This window comes from Eupeodes corollae, chromosome 3 (genome assembly GCF_945859685.1).
Source record: "Eupeodes corollae chromosome 3, idEupCoro1.1, whole genome shotgun sequence".
Taxonomy (NCBI): Eukaryota; Metazoa; Arthropoda; class Insecta; order Diptera; family Syrphidae; genus Eupeodes; species Eupeodes corollae.
The window spans coordinates 114,342,807-114,363,239 of record NC_079149.1 but is presented as its reverse complement, the minus strand read 5'-3'; the positions used below and the strand labels follow the sequence as shown (position 1 = coordinate 114,363,239).

Genomic DNA, 20,433 nt, shown 5'->3' with positions numbered 1-20,433 from the left:
ATCTTAAATCAGAAATAAATCAATTTATTTTGCCCCATGCAATGCAAAAACCGGGGAAATTTTTGTTTCGATAAATATGGATCAAGAATAAATTAATTTAGTTTACCCATAGAAAACAATATACGAAATTTTAAAGGCGGGTTCACACCACCTATTATTTTATTAAATTTCAATGGTCGATATTATTTTTATTTTAAATGAAACCACTGACATCAACAAAAAAATAGAAATCATTTATTTTTTTGCACAAGTAAGATGGTTATGATTTATGAAACATTTGAGCAGTTTGAGATCGCTTATTTGAAATGTCAAAATGGTCTAAACAGATTTTACAATTTTGAGGCTTTTAGTTAACAGCGATCTGAATTTGTTAAAAAAACTATTATTTTTCAAGAATTGTATGTTTATTTTTTATAAAACATATTTAATTAAAGCAAATATAATAAGTTCAAATTCCAAGTGAGTGGTATACAAATCCTCATCCTCCATTTCTTAAATGCCTGTTAACTCAATATATTGGAATCGTGGCAAGTACAAATTTTATAACAAGTAAAGATTTGGAAAGTATTGCTTCAATTATTATTACAAAAGTATTGCTTCAATTCCAAATATTTTTATGATTTTCAAGCCTAATTCATTTGCTTAATGTTAAGTGTAACATTCGAAAAATTTGTTTCCAATTTTAAGAAGTATTTTTTTCTAAATGTCAATGTAAAAAAAACTGTTAAGTATTGAATTTTTTTAAAATTTTACCAGATATCGGAAACGCCATTTTTAGTAAAATAATTATTTTAAAGGTGGTTAAGCTTTTTTTTCAACATCTTCGATTATAGTTGAAGTTTTAAATTCATATCAATTTGTAAAGAGAAGTTATAAATGTATTATAGCTTTACTCGCTTGCTTTATTTAAAAACAAATTAAGTAAGCACGAAAAAGGTTATAATGAGCTAAGTTTTAGCACTATTAAAGGGAATAATTTTGTTTTAGGTACATTATTTTAACAAAACTTTAACCGTTTCTGTAGATCAAGGAGTAAAAGCTTTAAAAAGGGAAGAGAATTCCCAATTTTGAAACAATTTTTATTGGTCATACGTTCGTTTTAGTCTTAGCGTAATGTTATATAGCTTAAAGCCTTCATCAATAAATAGGCTATCTAACACTGAAAGACTATAAGTTTTTCAGATTAGCGCGTTCAAACGAACAAACTCTTCAGCTTTAGTTAAACTTATCGTATTGCGTTAATGGACCTACACCAAACACACACCACAAATTCATCAACTTTTGATCAATGGACCTTCCAGAGGAGTTACAGTCAATTTTTTAAGTAAAGATTTTATTTTAAGGTTTGTTAGTAATTTAACGACATTCACCAAAAAGCAGTTCGCTGTGAATAAGAAATAGTCAATTTAAAAATATTTTTTTTTAAACTGTCTCTAAATTTTGTATTCTTATTTGGCTTCTTTCTACAAGAAAAACATATTTTGGTATTGCTCCAGAAGGGTACCCCTCATAAAACCTTTATTTTTTTAAGGTTGCTCAAGAAACCGATTCAATAATTTTCTTTTTCTGTACAAGCTCTTGTTGATGAGCAAATGATCTAAATGGTGTTTTTTTTTATTTAAAAAAAATATTAATTTTGTTTATAAGACTCGTAAACGAAATTTAAGCGTAAAATATATACATATATCTATAAGCACTTTATTTAGTGCTTACCAAAAATATTTTTAAGACAAATTTTAAAATGATCTTCGAAAAAAAAATAAGTTACATTCTTAAATCTGAAAATATGAAAAATATGTTTAAACATACTTTTTGGAAGACATAAGAAGGTCTAGCGACCGCAAGTCATGCATTTTATTTCTTTCAAAATTGATTTTTTGTTGAATACAAAAGATCTTAAAAAAATAAATAATTCTACTTTTGAAGTTAATTTGCTTTGAATGCTCTAGAACTGAGATTTAAACAAGATTTTCAATAATATAAATGTCCCAAAAACAGCAAAAGTAACACTTTTGTTATTAAAATGGCTAATTGAAAAACATAAGAAACGTTTCATATTTATTGATATAAAAGATTTGAATTTTTGACATTCACATTGAAAGAATTGACATTCTGAAATGTGTAATTTATGATTGCAACACAAAAGTTTCTTCCTAACTTATTTGTTTACATTATTTTTTTTTTTAATTTAATTTGTTAGAGAAATTATATATGCTCAAATTCAAGAACCAAGCATTTTTTTCTCTACAATTTTCTAGTTTTGTTGACTCCTTTATAAGGTCAAATAATGATAATAGACTCCCGAAAATTGATTCCGAAAAAACTACGTCAAAAAAAAGCCCGACAGTTCTTCATATCAGATCTTCTCTTTTAAATTGTTGTAGCGTTATTCGCATTAATAGAATTCGAAAAAGCTGCGTTTCAACGTGAAATGCAACAAAAACCTCTTAACTATTGTGTTAAGGCTCTTAATATGGCATATTTAGAAAACTGTTGGAATCTTGGAATGTTTTCATATGGATGGACAACAGTAGTGTTTTAAACTATTTTGAAATCTTTAAATGTAAAGTTAACATACACATTATGTTGTTTAAACAAAACATTAAAGAACATTTTTAAGCGGGAGTAAACACTAATCTAAGTGTGTGACCCACCTCCCCCTCCCCCCTGATTAGAAGTCTGTTATTCCTTGTGTCAATAAAGCAGGCTAAGGTTGCTTGGCTTCTTGGAAATTATTTAGATTGCTATACCCTCCTAAACAAGTCAATCCACTAAAATTATATATTTCGACAGCATATTCTATTGTTATAAAAATATGACTTCAAATAAAGCCATAAAAATAGTAAATGAAATCAAGTGTTTAAGTTTAAATAAGGTCACTGTTCTCACAACAATCATTTTGATTGAAAAACCTTGTCGTGCATCACTATAGATAGGATACAGGTAAAGTACCTTATACCTATCTAAGAGCAAGTGATATCTTTTTCTGCTGTCAATGATAAATTTTTGTTTATCTTCCTGAAGTGTGACCCAGATGTTTATGAATATATATGTACCTACATACGTGTACCTGTACGATACTATTTTTTTTATCCAAATGACTAAAAGGTAAGAACACTTACGAAAAATATCTTATCTTAAAAAAAAAACAATATTATTCCACACACATTAATATCACATTATCAAGTTTACAAATTAAAAAATTTAAAAAAAAAACTCAAAACATTTCATGTATCACACCTATGTCTGATAACAGATAATAATTTATTATTAAATCCATGTGATTGTACTGATTTTTATGCTCATTATAAACTTTCTGTCCAGCTATCTTATTTTAAATCAACTAATGGGCAGTTAGTGCAAATTAAATAAAAGACAAAATAAGTCATATTTATTTTTGATATAGGAAAAACCAACTCCCCAATCAAAAAAGGTTCTTTTTCATTTTGTGAAAATAATGAAAAATAGGAAACAAAGGCAAATATCAAAATAAAGGTATCTTGTATAAAACCAACCCCACATGTTTGTTATCAATGATGGCGGAACAATCAAACCAGGTGAGAAAATATTGATAGATGAAAATTGAAGAAAAAAAAAGAACAAATTAAAGCATGTCACTGTCGTTGTCGTCGTCGTCGGCGTGGTCGTCCGCCGCAGTCGTCGACGTGTGCACTTGATGTGTGTTTGAAGAGACACCATCAGTTCCAGCACCAAATAGATAACCTATGTAGGCAAGGTATCTACGTCATCTAAAAACCTACAGTTCTGTGCGTCGCGTCCGTGGCGGTTGGTGGCCGCTATGTAGCTAAGGTACTATGGGTAGTCTATCGCTTTAACACCTTTTTTCCACCTTCACTTTACTTCATTCTGAGCTATTTATCATTAAAATATGTACCTAACTGCCTCTTGATAGAGAGGCTCCGATAACAAACATTCAAATGTCTCCGAATTCTTATTTTTTTGTTTGTGTTTTTACTTCAATTTTTTTTTAAAGTGAATATTGTTTTCATAACTTTTTTGATTTAACCAAATTTTCAATTCAGTTCTATTTCAATACGCGTCAGGTGAATGCGGAGGCTGTCTCGATTAAGTTTAAAGACATACTATTATTTTTTTAAATGCCTAAAATGAGGCACTTTAAAGTTTATCAACACTTCATCATCATACATCACACCTAAGTAGCAAATTACTTAAGCCAAGTGAATATAAACTATCCGCTGGGAAATGCATTGATAAGAGTTTGTTCGTTTGGCTTAAGTTATTTTCGTACTTAATTGTCAACGATGGATATCAGTCAAGGGAAAAATTGTCATTTTTGTTTTTGAGTGATTGAGTGATTTAAAATTAACGAACAAAAACCGTCAAAAAACCGACATATTTCTAAAGATAACCACCAGGTGATAAATCTGCATATATTTATGTGAAAACTAATGTTTAAAAAAGGTATTTTGGGGTTTAAAATATTCGAATTAGTTATTTATAACTCTACAGTTCTCGTGCAATCATAAATCATAAAATGTCTAAATAAATGATTGAAAATGGATTAAACCAAATTCTATTATCATTCTTATCAAAATGACGAATATCTGCCTTTTTATTTGTAACTGATATGAAATATGTGTTAAAAAATAAATAATTATGAAAATACCAAACAACAGAACAATTATTACTTGTGACGTGTGTTTATTAAAAAAAAACTAAGTAAATAATTAAAATTAAAATAGAATACTTTTTGAAAATGAAATAAGACTTTTGTGTGGTACTATAACTCGTACATACGAGTACATATGTATATGCCAACCTAACAAAAATGTTAGGCTCTGCCAACGTCAATAATTATGATGTGGCAAACAATTAAGACTTTTTATGATCTTAAGTTTTTTTAAGTAAATATTTCTTTTAAATAAAGCATATGGTATTTTGAATTTTAAATGAAGATAAGTTTTTCAAATGATGTTTTTGTATATCTATACAAATTATTCAAAATTTAACTAGTTTGTTCTGATAACATTATTATTAAAGAGTAAAATAAGAGGCAGCACATCATCAGTTTTATGTAGGGGTATCTTTTATTGTTGGTAGCTTAACCACGTTGTAAATTCGCCGATAATGTAGTGTGGCATTTTCTTAATGTTTCAGTTTTCTTTTAAAATTATGCATTTAGTATTTGAACATTTAAAGTTTTCAGACAGCTGTTAGTTGTTAAAATTGACGTATTGAGATTAAACAAAAGCATTTGAATATTTTTTTTCAATTAGTTTATTATTAAAAAATTTCAAACAGACTACGGGCTAGACATTACAATTTTTTGAATAATCAATTTTTTTGAGTGTGTTTAAATAATGTTGGTTATGGTCGATAAATTAGCTTTTATTTATTTGGTCTTTATTAATCTACTAATTTTATTGTCAGTGGTTACAAAATTTATAAATAAAATTAAGAACACATTTACAAAAAAAAATGTTTAAGATCAAAATTTGAAAACTTGGTTAAAATTTTTGAAAGAAAATTTTGTAATTTTGTTTATTTCTTTTTTTAAGAAGTTATTGTATTCGGTCCTATTTGTCGCATTAAAATTTTTGACATTTCTCGAATTTCAAGGTCCCTAGAATCTTAATACAAGATTTTAAGAGAGATGTCTGTGCGTGCGTGAGTACGTATGTTCGGGAACTTTTTTCTTCGTCCACATCTCAAGAACTCGTAGAAATATTGACTTTACGAAAGCAATATTAAAAAAATAAAGATTTTGGGTAATCCAAAATATCGCATGAACCAATAACGTTAGCGATTTGAATTAAATTTCATATGTTTTAATACCAAGCTTAAAAATTAAAAAAAATCGATCAATGTTTTTTTAAATACAAAAAAAACTAAAAAAAATATAATTGACGCTTCGAACATTTTACGAAGAAATAATTATTTTATCTCCAAAATAATTAAATGGAACGAAGACGAACATTTTTGACACCTGGAAAAAGTTTTTTAAAAATCAAATTGACTGTTATTTTCTTACAAAAAATAAAAACCTAAAAAAAATTAATAAAGCTTGGCAAACATTTATTTTCAGTTCAAATATCTTTTGAACCCATTAAGATATTGGTTTCAATCTTATTTTATTTTATAAAAAATAAAGTTTTAAACATTCAGTAAAATTTTGGGAAAGATCGAAAACATAGTTTTTTTACAAAAAATAAAAACTTTACTTGGTAAAAATTGATTTTCGAATTAAATATCTTTTTAAAAACTTGAGATATTGGCTTCAAACTAATTACATCTTGTAAAAAATAAAGTTTTAACATTCATGTAAATGTTGGTAAAGCTCGAATCGACAGTTTTTTTTTTACAAAAATATAAATTTACAAAAAATAGTACGTAAGATTATAGTGAAAATTAATATTCGATTCTCGATGTCTCGTGGATAAATGATTCCATTCAGTGCTTAATTTTGTTTTTAACTTAAGATATTGTTCTTAAGAAAATCTAATCTGTGTTTGTTTAAATTAGAAGTAAACAATTTTAAGAAATGCTACTAAAATTGATACAATTGGTTTCCGATTAAAAATCTCGGTATCAAAAATAGATTTTAAAATGAAACTGTTTCATCATATTCAAAATATTGTTGGGAATTTTCAGTTATTTTTTTTAGAACTGACAATCTTTTAACAAAACACGGAAAAAAAACTACAAAAACATCACGAAACTAATAAAAATGGTTTTCAACTCAAGGAGAACAAAGAAATATATTAACTTCAAAAGATTTATCTCACAAAAATATTATTATGAATTTTTTGTTAAAATTTTAAGCAAAACAAATCGATTTTAAATTGTAAAAACATCTTTATGTCTTAATTTTCCACTAGGTATGTAGATATTAATTGGAAACAATATTTCAGTATAGAGTTTTATAGAAAAATAAAATATCAAAGCGTATGTAAATTTTGAAAAACAAAAGTTTAAAAAATTCAATTGAACGAACAAGTTGAACTTGTAACTTTTAAAAAAACTTAAAAAATAAAAGAAACAAGCTGATAATGTCTTGGTAATATACAATGAGCTAAGAAATATGTTTATTGACTATTCAGATATTCTTTATAATGACTTTATTTTAAATACTGAAATCGACATAAAAAGCAACCCAAAAAACTTTTAGAGCTACTCGTATGTTAATAGCAAGAGATATACTGACGGGTATCCAAACTGCATGTCTTTCAACAACGAACATAGCCATAACTCTGAAAAAATTTCAAATATGTTTGCAAATTTTTTCAAAGATGCTTTCGAAGAAGCGAACTCCTGTAAAATGCCTGAATCATTGGTCTGATTCATCTAAAAAAATGTCCCTCATTTGAATTCAATTAGTCTATGGATCCCTGAAGATGAAATCGTTCGCAAAGTTTCAGAACTTGACGTTTGTTATAGATCTGGTTCAGATGGTCCCATTGCAAAACTTTCCATCATCCCTAAGTTATTTGAGTCCATTTTTTGTCATATCTTTTAACTGTAATTTCTCTTTCATTTCACTTCTCTTTGTTAAGATTCGTTTGAAAAATGGAAACAAGTTGACTGTGTCTTCACAGATTTCAAGTAAGGCCTTTGATAAATTGTGCCATAAAACATTAACTTCCAAACTTAAATCCCAAGGCTTTAACGATAAATTTGTTAGTTGGGTTTCGTCGTAGGAATGAGCGGCACCATATTTTTATACCAATTCTGGCGTACCACAAGGTAGCCACTTGGGACCTTTACTGTTTATTTTGTACGTTAACGACTTACCTTCTATTATAAAACACTCATATGTTTGAATTTACGCTGATGACATTAAAATTTTCAAACGTATTGACTCATTTGACGACTGTATACTCCTACAAGATGATCTAAATAGTTTTCGCGAATGGAGTTTTATAAATAAGCTTTTACTAAACATAGACACATTTAAATCAAGCAGATCGAACTATGGTAAAAACAGTCCCCTCAACCAATTGATTTCAGTTTACAACAAGTATAACTTTTTGGTATATTCCGTAAGCGAATATACTTCATTTTAGCTTTTTCTTGCAAATTGCTTAAAGCATTGTTAATATATAAATCCAAGAATAAATGTAATATTAGTCTTAAGTACTAACGTTAGTATGTTTAACCAATTCAATAAATAAATTTTGTAACAATAAACAATTGGTAAAAATTACACACTTTTAACAACGCTTTAAATGCAATATTATGGTACTTCAAAAATGTTTCCGTCATTTATTATTTTTTCCAGTTACTGGGAATTCAAAATAAAAAAAAATGTTTAGGGAGACAAATTTAGTTTGAACTTAGACAACGAAGGTATTTTAGCAAGTATACACCGTAGCAATAATTTCACTAAAGCTGTGCGAGGTACTTCTGAACACGTAAGGCTATGAATAGTACAAAACCGGATAATAATTACATTTTTGTGACAGATTAAATACTTTTTGATGCAAAATAATTTTTAAAAACATCTAGCTCTTCAAAAAAAACATTAAAAACAACTGATAAAATGTTTTCTTTAAATTGTGTGAAGAGTGTAGCTGTTTTCTACATAAGCACAAGTATCTAAAAAGTTCGTTTATAAACATAGAAAACGCGTTGGATAATTTAAGGAAATTACTGAATTTAGTCAAATAAAAATGTTTACAAATACATACAATAACATCAATCATTGAAATTAAAGACTAGTTAAGGGTACTCTTAGAGTACTAACTTTAGCTTTAACTTTAATTTAACAAAATAATATTAAACCGTTATATCCTAAGTAAATTTAATGAACTAGATATTATTAATTAAGTGCTTTCAACGATAAGATGCCTTAAGTCACAAAGCATCGAATGCGACGTTGGACTCACTGAAAACATATCTGGTAGCTAAAAATCGTTTTGTGTTTAAGTCGCTTCGATCATCTGATTTAATATTCCAAGTGTTTTTACGGGGCAACGTTGAACCAATGGTCTAGTTAAGTGAATCTATAACCAATCTTTAAAGAAATCGGTAAAATTAACTAAATAAGAAACTGTAGCTTTCCATAACCAACGCACTACGAGTATTGATTAATTTATAATTGAACAAACCTATAGAAGATCCTTCTTATCATCCTAAAATTTATTTCACTCATCTATTTTCAATTTTCCACTATAATTAATTAAATTTCATGCGGGTATGATCGTAATATAGGAAATTTGAAGAAGCCATTTTAGTTCCATTCAAAACTTATCTTCTGTCTATGTATACTCTTACATTTCATTCCAATAATCCCTCGTCTATATTGTATGCATCTATAACATAATTAAAATTATTTTTCGAACAAAAACCTTTTACGAAGAATATGTCCCTTTATTCATGCTCATCATCAGAAAATGGAAAACCGAGTCTATATAGGCGGCTGGCTTAACGCTTTCGCATCAGGAACAGAGAGTACGAGAGAGAGTTAATTTAACTTTGGCAAAAGGTTCATCATACACATATTTTGTATATGAAATCGAAAATAATAATCCTTTCTCATTCTCAGTTTTTTGGCCGTATCAGTATGACCAGTTACTAAATACCATCAGTTCAGTCTAGAAGATTTAAATTTGATGGCTTTATGGTAGGTACAGAGTTAACCAGGCGGCTAAGCTTCTATATGGACAGGACATATGTAAATAGAGCACACATATAGGATGCCGATGGCGACAATGACATAGGACACTCTATGATAGAAACGTTGACAATCCGTCTAGCTTTTGATGCAGGTAGATGAACCTAAACATACAATTATGGAGGAAGAGATATTTAACGAAGTCCAGTGATATGCGATGGATGCAGGAATTTAATTCTGTTAGACAGTTGGTCAAGATAGATAAGTAAACATATACAAAAAGGTGAATTTCATAAATAAATAAAAGAACTACTTTTTTAAATAAAGGAAATACGATTTTTGTTTGGTTCAACAACCGAAGCCATAAAACTGAAATAGAGGTGCACGTGGCTTACAACTTTTTTATTGAATTGCCTCTACGACAAATTTTAGATGAGGAAAACCAATGCATAAATTTAATACCAAAGATCCAGGGGTAATGTGAAAGCTTATTTAAAACGGTAACTCATTTTGACATCTGCTCAACTTAAAGGCTCAAAAGAAACAACTTAGGGACGCAAAGATTTGTTCAATGATTTGAAAGGAGACAGAACGGAGTCATCAATGTCTTAAAAACATAGGAAACGATTTTGTAAAATCTTTTTCTACATTGAATACTTTACGGGCTTATAATTTGGAGTTAATTATCCTTCAATTAGTTGTTCAATGTTCTATACAGTTGGTTTGTTTTTGATAATTTAAATTTTGTCGTATTTCAATGGTAGATATTTGAATTTCGAAATATTATGTACAATGGTGAAATTTACCAAACAAATTATGAACCAAATAATGTATTGTAGATATGTATGTGCTGGACAAAGATTATTTAATAAAGAAATTTACCAAAGTCTTAAAGTTGCAACATGTGCCTTATTCTTATATACCTCCTTCAAAAATTAACATGAACGACTTTTAATCAACTATCATCTTTTGGTACTTAATGTACTTGTGGTAATTGGTATAAACTAAACATAATAACTGCAAAAATCAATTTCTTTTGGTTTGACTGTCAATAAGTATCAATGGGCTATATTATACCAAGAGCCTTACTTAATACTTACATACAGCGACACTAGAAATTGCTATCTACAGTTTTTGGATGAAAAATCAGCAACTGAAACAACAAAACTCAAAACATGGAGCTATAAGTATTATATTTATACCTTGTGCTACACATTTATTTTTTTAAAAGTGTTAGAATGTTAAAATAAATCAATTTACTTTTGATATAGATCTATCAAAACACAAATTCCACCTGTTTGTGCATTCCATGGGGTAACATAAATTGATTAGTATTTGATTTAAGTACGAATTCGCAGATCTGATTTTTTTTGGCAGAAGTACCCTCTTTGCACTAATGCTAACATAATTATAAATGTTTGGATGGGAATAACATGACAGCTATACCGGACTCGTTAACACGTACACGAAGTGTAGATGAAAACAAAAAAATAATTCCAACCGTGTTCCATGTGCCACGAAAAAAAATCAATTGTTGACGGAAATCTGAATTTCCCCATGGAAAACTCAATAAGAATTTAAAAAAATTGACCTTTTTCGTGGAAAATGGAACAAGCTTGTCTCGTGTGTTGCTCAAATGTTAACTTCAACTAATTTTCTTCAAACTCCATATTTCCATATTTTTTAAATTCTGTAGATATATTATAATTTTGAATAGCATATTATGTGGACAGTTGTGACGTTTGTATCCGTCACCTTTCGATTGCGATTCCAGATTGATTTTAATTGTTTAAAAAAAGTATAAAGTATAATCTATTAAAAAGTTTGATTGTTATTAGTGTTGCTAAAAATAAGGAACACAGATTTTACAAATTAAGTTCGATACCCGCACGTTTTACATTTCAATTCCGTAATCAAATAACGACCCATTTTCAAAACATCGAATTTTGATAGCTTCAAAAATAAAAACAATGATATTTTTAATCATCAAATATTATTGAAGAAGTGTAAGAGTAGTGCGGAAAAAAGTTATTGAAATCGGTTGATTCGTTCTTGAGAAAATTTAAAAAAACAAAATAACGGTTCTATCGATTTGTTTTTAGAAAAATTGGTATGGGGACTACTGTAATTTTTAGTCTTACGCGAATCAACTCAAAAATTGATTCAAATCTAGAGCTCTAATTTTCTTACGAATGCAAAACTTGCCATATAGGTTCAATATGACGAAAGTAAAAATTTATACTTTTTAACTATTTGACACAAAACAAAATATTTACACATTATATGTGAAGGGTGCAATGTTATTTACTTTATTTTTATTTTTTGAAAAATGCATAGAAGCAAAGAAAATAATTGAGTTTTGTGACTTAAAAGTTTTCGCCAGTTTTCGGGCCAATAATTGGCATTAATTAGTATACCTATTTATATTTTCATGAAGGTCATGAAAGTTTTCAAACACACAAAATGTTTGTAATACATAATTTTGGATTGTTTTATCACTCTACTCAATGTCTAACAACAATATGTACTTGTAGGTAATTCTGAAGAAAACAAAAATTGATCGTACGCAAAAGAATATAAAATTCATTGCCATTACCCTTGCTAAGAATTCATAGTTCTCAAATTTGCATATTTATTTCCCATTAAACTCTTGAAATGAGTATTCAATTCTGTATTGGAATGTTGAAACTTATACGCTTATACGGAAGAGTACTCCTTCACTTCAATAAAAGTTATGTATACATAGGTAAGGTAATCTAACCTTTTAGGTACAGAAATATACAAAATGCCTATAAGAAACAAGTCAAGGCAGTTAATCCGGAGAAGAAAAATTCCTTCGAACTTTAGTGATTTCCATTTCTATTTTTATATGATTGAGAAACAAGTTTTAACCCTTCTTCTTCTATACTGTCTACAGTAAGTTGAACTCTGGCACCGTCAGATCCGGACTTTCGAATTGGAAAAACATGCAACATCAAATGAGAAACCTCGCTAGACATCAAATCAATTTTAGTTTTGTGTCCTTAAAAGACACGCAAAGCAAATATGTATAAGTATATGTACCTTAAAGGATGTCGTATCGTATATAGTAGGAGTTAAATATGCAACAACAATCAAATTCTTCCTCTATTTATACAAAATGCAGGTACAATACAAAATAATATACACTAACTTAGAAGTTTCTCAGCTCCAATTCATGGCAGTCATGATAAATATACTTGAAGGTGGAGCCACCACCAGCACCACATGATGTTCTAGTTTTTGGAGTTTGGAAGGATTATTATTGGAGTTGAAGTCAAGCATAGATGATGGCAGTAAACTAACTTATAAGTCGAATGGGTTGTGAAATAAATGCTCAGTTTCAGTTGCATTAAGAAAATCACAATATGAACATCTGGAAAGGAAAAGTTCTCTCGGAAGTACCATTCGGACATGTTTTGGTCATTGCCGGTAAAATCAAACCGAATCCTAATAAGTATGAAAAGTGTTTTTTTTTTTTTTTTTTAATATTTTCTTAATAGAAAATGTGGTGAAAGTTTTCTTCTTTTTTTTTAATTCAAACTTCGATTTCTATTTCAATTTTATGTGCAACCATTCAAAAAGGATTTGTCTGGACCTAACGGATAACATTAAAGATTCTAATGAGAGTGAAACGATTTTCTTGAAAATTGAAGCAAACTTCAAGGAAAATCAAATAATTCGTAGTATGTTCCAGCCAGGCGAGGGATGGCAACAAGAAGAGATTTCAAAGAATTGGAAAAGTCATGTTCCGAAGAATCCTTTGATTCCAGGCAAGTACATACGAGTATACTCCATTGCATAGAAAAATAAAATAGATAAATATTTCAATGATATCCGGAATTAATGAATGAAGATATTTACGTTTTTGAATGGATTTATGAAGTTTTGCATTTTGTATTTAGTCTGTGGTGTAAGCCAATTTTATGACTAGAATAAGTTCGATGAAATGCTATTGGTCCCTTTAGTATGTGTGGTAAGGATAATTTTCAATTATTAGTTTCAATTTGTGGATGTCTCACCACTAAAAAATGTCTAAAATATTATATTTTCAAGTAGGTACACGAAAGATTTTTTATTTTTTTTATAATGGACAAATTGTCATTTAAGGAACTTCAAAAAATTGTGTCTGTATTTTCGAGAACCAAAAAATATTTGCATTGTTTTTTTTTTATGTTTTACTTATTGTTTATTTAATACAATAAATATAGAAAAAGTTATTCGTGTTGAAAATTTGTTAACTATCTAAGTGTAAATGGTTGGGTTTTTAGAAAAACATTAGAAAGTATTGAAAACGCCTTTTTTAATCGACCAAAATTTAGTTTAAGTCAAAATTGTGTTGGTCATTAAGATATTTAAAGGAAAAAGCTGTTTTTTTAAACAAACGATTCAGCTGAATATCATTAACAAGCTTTATTTTGGAACTGGTATTTGTCGAAGTCAGAATCATGCAATAAAAATAGTGAAGTTTTATTTTATTTTTAAGTCCGTTTTTAATGTTGTTTAGATAATCTTTTTGAAAACTTAATTTTAAAAGTAAAATTTCGCTTCCACTGAAAAATCTTAAGTTTCGAAGTTTAAGAAAAGTCGTTCAGCAGCTTTCATTGAGGCTATATAGATGGAGGTTAACACGGATTTCTTTTGGAAGAACAGATCAATATACTTTTGAATTTTAATGCTTCTCTTATTTTTTATTTCAGATCAAATTCGTAGATTATAAAGATTCAAAATATAGGGTAGATGTATTTGAGTGACTACAGAGAGAATCCTGTCTGCTGGTTATTTTTAAAATACTTTTGGGAAAAAATAAAGTTCTTGGTAGTTATTAAACACAATTCAAAACCTTTTTTTTTTTTGAAATGGCGTTCTTTCCCTGGTGATACCATTTTGAAACATATTTTTCAAATAAAAACGTGTTTTCCAACATAACTCAACTACAAATAATGGCCCACTCATAAAACGCCAGCACATCCCGATATTTTAGGATGTCAAAAGTGTGACAATATTATTACTCGTGTTTTGTTGGAAAATCTATCCATAGTATAGAAGGATTTTACACGAATAAAAAAAACAATATCCATAGTATGAATACTAGCGATAAAAGTTAGAGTAGAATCTTACTAGGGATGGGTTTTTGACATTTATATAAGTCTCGAATGGATCTTATGTTATTTTGTTCTCAAATATTGGTACGATTGATATTGCATTGATTGATGGCTGTGTTAGTTGAATAGTTGTGAATTTGAAATCATGTGTTTTCCATTGGCGAAAAAATAAATATGTTACTGTTGATATTATTTAGTTTTGTTTATGGAAATGAAATAGACTATGAAAAAGAAAATTAAGTTTAGCTATGTTTCCACCAAAGGTTTATCTCTGTTTAGATAAAACAAATATTTTTCGTGTTTCCACCACACAAGAAGATTTGACAGCACTTTCTAAAATGAAAATGGTGTTTTGATGTTTCTTATGAAGTGCAAGTGAGATAGCTTGATTCGTGTTAAGCAATGAAGAACTGAACAGTACAGCACTCTATAAGAATATGCTACCTAGTCCATGTGCAATTTATTTTTTATTGGTTTTAGTTAGTTTTTTTTTGCTGAAGTTAATTTTAACTTTTGATTTTCACAAAACTTTCTTCTATTTGTGTGTTTTTTTTTTTAATTATTATTCTGACAGATCTTCTTTCTGTTGTATCAAATTTTAAATACTAAAATCTGGCTTCTTCGGATCGTATTGTTGGCAATTTCTAACTGTGCTGTACATGGAATACCAAAATACCCACTTATTGCTAAGAATCAGATAAGCTTAAAAGTGTTATTAAATTTTTTTTCAACAAAAACTATAGTTTTCAAATAATTTTCAAAGATGTGTTTTTGAGCCTCTTTCACCCTTTAGCGTATAAAACCTTTCACCCCTCTAATGAGATGATGTATAAAAATGTTTTTTTTTTTAAGTTTTGAAAGAAAGAAAGAATAATTTTAATATGGAAATGATCCAAGAAATTTATTGAACGCATCGTTTTCAAGTCAAACAAAAAATTCTTGTTCTATTCGTAAAGTCTTAGATGAATATAAAACCAGCAAATTTCCATGACTTTTTTTTACCGTAGAAAATTTGTCATCCAAAATATTGAACTTTATCTTAACTAAAAGAATTTTTCTAACATGTGCTACGACCGATGGAAGTTTATCAATAACTACAACTTCTTTTTTTTTGTATTTCAACACAGGACAAACCTTCAACTTCCGTGTGGCAGTTTTACAAAAATGTTTCGAAATCTATGTCAACGATAACCTCTATGGCACCTTTGAATATCTGCAATGTCCAAAGAAGATAAACTATGTGATGGTTTATGGTGACTTTGAAAAAATTACACAATTCCATCATCGTATGCTTTTCCCTCTGGTATTTCCACGGAATCTATTATCCTGCGAGAAACTTGCCTTCCAAAGTGATGTTCCAAAGAAATATGAAACAGGTATTGGCTGCTCGTGTATTCTGCGAGAGGATACAAAACATTTTACATAGATATACTACCAATATTTTATACCACCAACAGTGTAGAAAATTCACTTTATACTCATATCGATGTATATTCTACAGGTACTGTAGTTGCTATGGAGTGCATAGCTCGCGGCCCTCGTTCTACCGAATTTTCCATTTGTTTCCAATGCAACGAAACCAGTCGAGTAGTTTTTAAATTTCATGTAAATTTCGAAACAAGGACAGTGGTTAGATCCTTCCAACGAGAGGATAACAGGTAAGAGTGGGTGTTCTGTTGGGCAATCAATAACAGCTCGACCAGCGCGGAACCGGCAGCGGCGAGAGCGTGTGATTTATATCGAAAATATTCTAATATTGAAAATATTTCTCTCCCTAAGTTTTAATGCTGCCGATGAGGAAACTGACGGTGATTTTCCATTTGTTCGTGGAAATTCATTTAAAATCGCCTTTGGCCAGGGCGATAAGGCTTTTATTGTTGCTGTGAATGGAAAATATTTTACATATTTTAATTTTCCATTTAGAAATTTTAGCATCTCGACTGTGAAATGTTTGTGCAGCTATCCCGGAGATTTTGCTGTTAATAAACTTGAATACCATGAAGATTCACCTCTGTTGAAGAGAGTTGAAAAGCTGTCGGCTATTTAAAATAATAGTCATTGTTAAAGTATAATAAATAAAAAGTTTGTTGTTGAAATACAAATTTAAGAAAAATAAAAATAACTTTAAGTTAATTTTGATGTTAATATTGTTAAATAAATTTAAAACAAAAAATCATTATGAAAACTTTTTGTATTTTATTTTGCTTAAAAAAACTTTTGTTAATGAGCATATACATTTTAAAACAAAGCAGCAAGGCAAACAATGCACAAATTCGGACACTAAAATCATTTTTCTCCATTGTAAAAGACGTAAACATAATTTAAACTACAGCTTATACTACATGACTTTTGAATCCTTTTTCACTAATTGGCAAAATTATAGAATTCTGGATTACCTTTTTATTTCCACATAAGATTTAAAAAATAGCTTTGCACACCGTTTCCAAACTTTGACATTTGTCAAATGATGACTTATAAAACGTCAGATTGAGTGAAGAAAAATATCATATGGGTTTGGGATAACATAAAGGAATACATTTACAGCCAACTGCATTCTTTGAAAGCAAAATAAAACCAAACTTGTCAATAATTTCAAGCTTGGAACTTTACTTGACTATCTTTTGCAAAGTACCTACAACATTACTATCTACAAGAAAGAACTCTTTACAGAGCTTACAAGTCCATCATAAGTCCTTATACCTTTTCCTAAATGACAAGAAACCGCTTGCAAAAAACTTGTGTACTTAATAAATAAATCACAGTGTTATAAAGTTCAGTTTTCTGCTGAATTAAAAACAAATCAGCTGTCATTTTGACATAAGAAAATTTGACTTAATAGTAAGAGAGATCTTTCTTGCCTAACTTTCCATTCAACTTTCCAATAAAGTTGCTATAATTGAATAACTGGCTTACTTTCAAGTTCTTCATTTTGTCTGAATCTGATATACGAGTGAACTCTGATTTTTTGACATTTCCTCTCAGTTTAATATTTAAATCTTTTGAACCTCCTTTTTACATGAAGATGCAAATTCACAGATGTTCTTTTTAAAGTATTGCGTAACGTATCAATTTCTCTTCTCGCAGGTTTGTAAATGCTAAATCATGACATAAATGAGCTGTTCGCTCTTGTGTAATAAATTCTAATTTAAGCCTCTGACATATTCTTTCAATATTTATCTGTTTAAGCTTCCTTTCACGAAAATCAGTTTCCTCATGTGAAAGGGGTGTAATGACATTTTCGATTGGTACTAAATCTGTAATCCTTGTTCTCAACCCAAAAATAAGAAAGTATTGGTTGTCAAAGTTAAAGTGGATGTGGGTTGAGAATATAAATATGTAAACCAGGAAATGTCAGAAGCAGATTTGTAATTATTTTATTTGTAAATATTTCCAACACAAAAATTAACATGCAATTAAATTTAATGTTTATTTCAAGTTTAACATAAAATATAATTGGATATAAATTTTTGAGTGCTTTAATACTTTAAATTTACCATCAGAAAATAACTGACAACTGACTGTCAGAAATTTGGCCACTAAATCGTAATAGATTGGTAAATTCTCTACCAACCTGTTGCAACTATGTAAACACAACCTAACTGTCAGCGTATTGGCAGGTATATTATTGTCTGACAATGAAAAAAATGTCTGATGATAAAAAAGAACATCTGACATATTCTGCATTGTCAGAAATGCCACACATCAATACAAACTGGGAGGCCTAAAAATAACTTGTGTGGGAACTATATAATAGAGTTCCCTTAAATTAATATTCTTACACTTAACTGCTAGATACATTTTTGATCATTACATCAAAATATCAAAGTTGTCAGCTAGCGTGAAAATATATCTAAGATTTTTTATAATTTCTTTTTAAACTAATTGTCAGGGAATGCTCGTACAATTAAATGTTACACACATTTTTTGACAGTTAATTATAAGACGTTACGTTCTTAAATAATGTAAGCACGTTATTTCACTGACAGATCTCACAGTATTAAAAGGTGTGTCAATGGAGAACACTTCCTGTCATGCTTTAGAATACAATTATTTGTCAAGAATAGTGTTGCCATATACATATTCAAAATTTACTTTCAAATCCATAATTTTGAAATTTCCTCACTTGCGAGATTTTGTAGTTTGATCATTTAATCACTTTCACTTCTAAAAAAATTAAAATTCCATAATCGATGTTTTATTAGTCGATTTTTATATAGATTTTAAAAAATCCGACAATCATTCCCTATTTATTCACAAACAAACTGTGAAAAAACTTTGTTTTTTGAAGACTATCTATACTGCAATTAAAATTAAAGTCAAAACTAAATAAAAACGAAACACTGGATGACTTATAAAAGGTTTTAAAATTTATTAAAAAATATTATGTTAGTAATTGAATGCTAATATAAGAAAATTATCATTTAATTGGAGTTTGCAGTTTGCGGACGATTCTGTTCATCCTGTGATTCCCTCTTCGGTGTCTTCGGAGTAAATTGCGAAAAATTAAAACTAATCTTTCCCGTAGCACGTAATTCCACTGGTTGCTTTATTTTCGGCCTTGAATTCACAATATTTGCACTTAACACTCTTTGTCTTTCGACTTTTTTCTCATCCTGTGGCTTTGCAAATGTTTCCTTTTTCACACCCAACATCACTGCCTGTTTGCATTCTTGAGTTTCAAAGTTTTTAACACGTTCTCTTATTTCAGAATCCCTCCTAACTTCTCTGTCTATTTCAGCACGTTTTTTCTGTTCATATCTTTCGATTGCCTGTTTGTCCTTTTCTTTATTCCTTTCGATTATAATGTCGGAGATTTCAATGCGTTTGCGAGTGAGTTCTTCTTTGGTGAGTTTCTGAAATATTTCTGGCCAAAGTCCTTTGGATTTTTTAATCAACACGATACGAGCTTCGTTTTTGAATATTTTGCAAAAGCTTTCAGCTTCATCGATTTCATCCGTCAGATGGCGTTCAAAGAATATTGGAGGATTATTGAATTTCAAATATTTCGGCAACAAAACTATGTCCGGTTTTCTGCTAAGTAAACGATTCAATTCGATTACGATTTTAATTTCGTCCTCCGTTTGAGTTACTCGGACCATTGTTCAAATACAACTATTGTAGACAATTCTAAAATTGACAACCAAACAACGAGTATCTAGAATCTGTTTATTTTTTTTTTTTCAATTTTATTGATCAAACTTTTCCACCGGTGGTGTTTGTTTTTGACGTCAATCAGGCGATTGCGTTTTGTGAGAAGTAATCAACTATAATATTAGTTCTTTGTTTTCTTGTCAAATGCCATTTTGAATGTCTCAAGCCTTTTTCGTGACAAAATGTTAAAGTGGTTTGATTTCATGTTAAAGCATCAGATAACTTGTTGAAATTATTGTGAATTTATCAGTTGATTCCGGTAACTTCTTAGTGACGAAAATGAAAAGCGCTATTTCAATTTCTCATGAACTGTTATTGCAAGATAAAGTTGTGCTAAGTATAAATAGAATAGGGGGTGAAAACTTTAGTTACTCGTATTTAAACTATTTATTTTTAACTTTTCTGAAAAACAAATAGTGTTTAGGTAAACATGAAATTCAGTATCCATAACTGCAAGCCAATAAAAATCAAACAACTCATAATTGAAATAAAAGGTTGGAAGCTAACCCCTTATTTGTTTGACAGTTGGAATTGCTGGTTTTTGTGAAAGTTGTTACAAAATTA

The 20,433-nt window shown here is 29.1% G+C and overlaps 2 protein-coding genes and 1 long non-coding RNA gene across 3 annotated transcripts; 2 read left to right on the top strand and 1 right to left on the bottom strand.

Annotated features, from left to right (window-relative positions):
• Positions 1–3,008: 3,008 nt before the first annotated feature.
• On the top strand, positions 3,009–10,408 carry LOC129951676 (uncharacterized). Its single transcript, XR_008782215.1, has 4 exons — positions 3,009–3,810; positions 9,372–9,466; positions 9,527–9,860; positions 9,923–10,408. It is a non-coding gene; the product is annotated as an uncharacterized LOC129951676 (long non-coding RNA).
• A 2,412-nt stretch (positions 10,409–12,820) lies between these two features.
• On the top strand, positions 12,821–16,851 carry LOC129951141 (uncharacterized). Its single transcript, XM_056063156.1, has 5 exons — positions 12,821–13,070; positions 13,199–13,386; positions 15,846–16,094; positions 16,220–16,376; positions 16,498–16,851. Exons 1-5 carry the CDS (start codon positions 12,982–12,984, stop codon positions 16,763–16,765), a joined length of 951 nt encoding a protein of 316 aa, XP_055919131.1. The 5' UTR covers positions 12,821–12,981; the 3' UTR covers positions 16,766–16,851.
• A 2,212-nt stretch (positions 16,852–19,063) lies between these two features.
• LOC129951299 (uncharacterized) lies at positions 19,064–19,919 on the bottom strand. Its single transcript, XM_056063388.1, has one exon. The coding sequence runs from the start codon at positions 19,815–19,817 to the stop codon at positions 19,140–19,142; it is 678 nt and encodes a 225-aa protein (XP_055919363.1). The 5' UTR covers positions 19,818–19,919; the 3' UTR covers positions 19,064–19,139.
• Between the last annotated feature and the right edge of the window lie 514 nt (positions 19,920–20,433).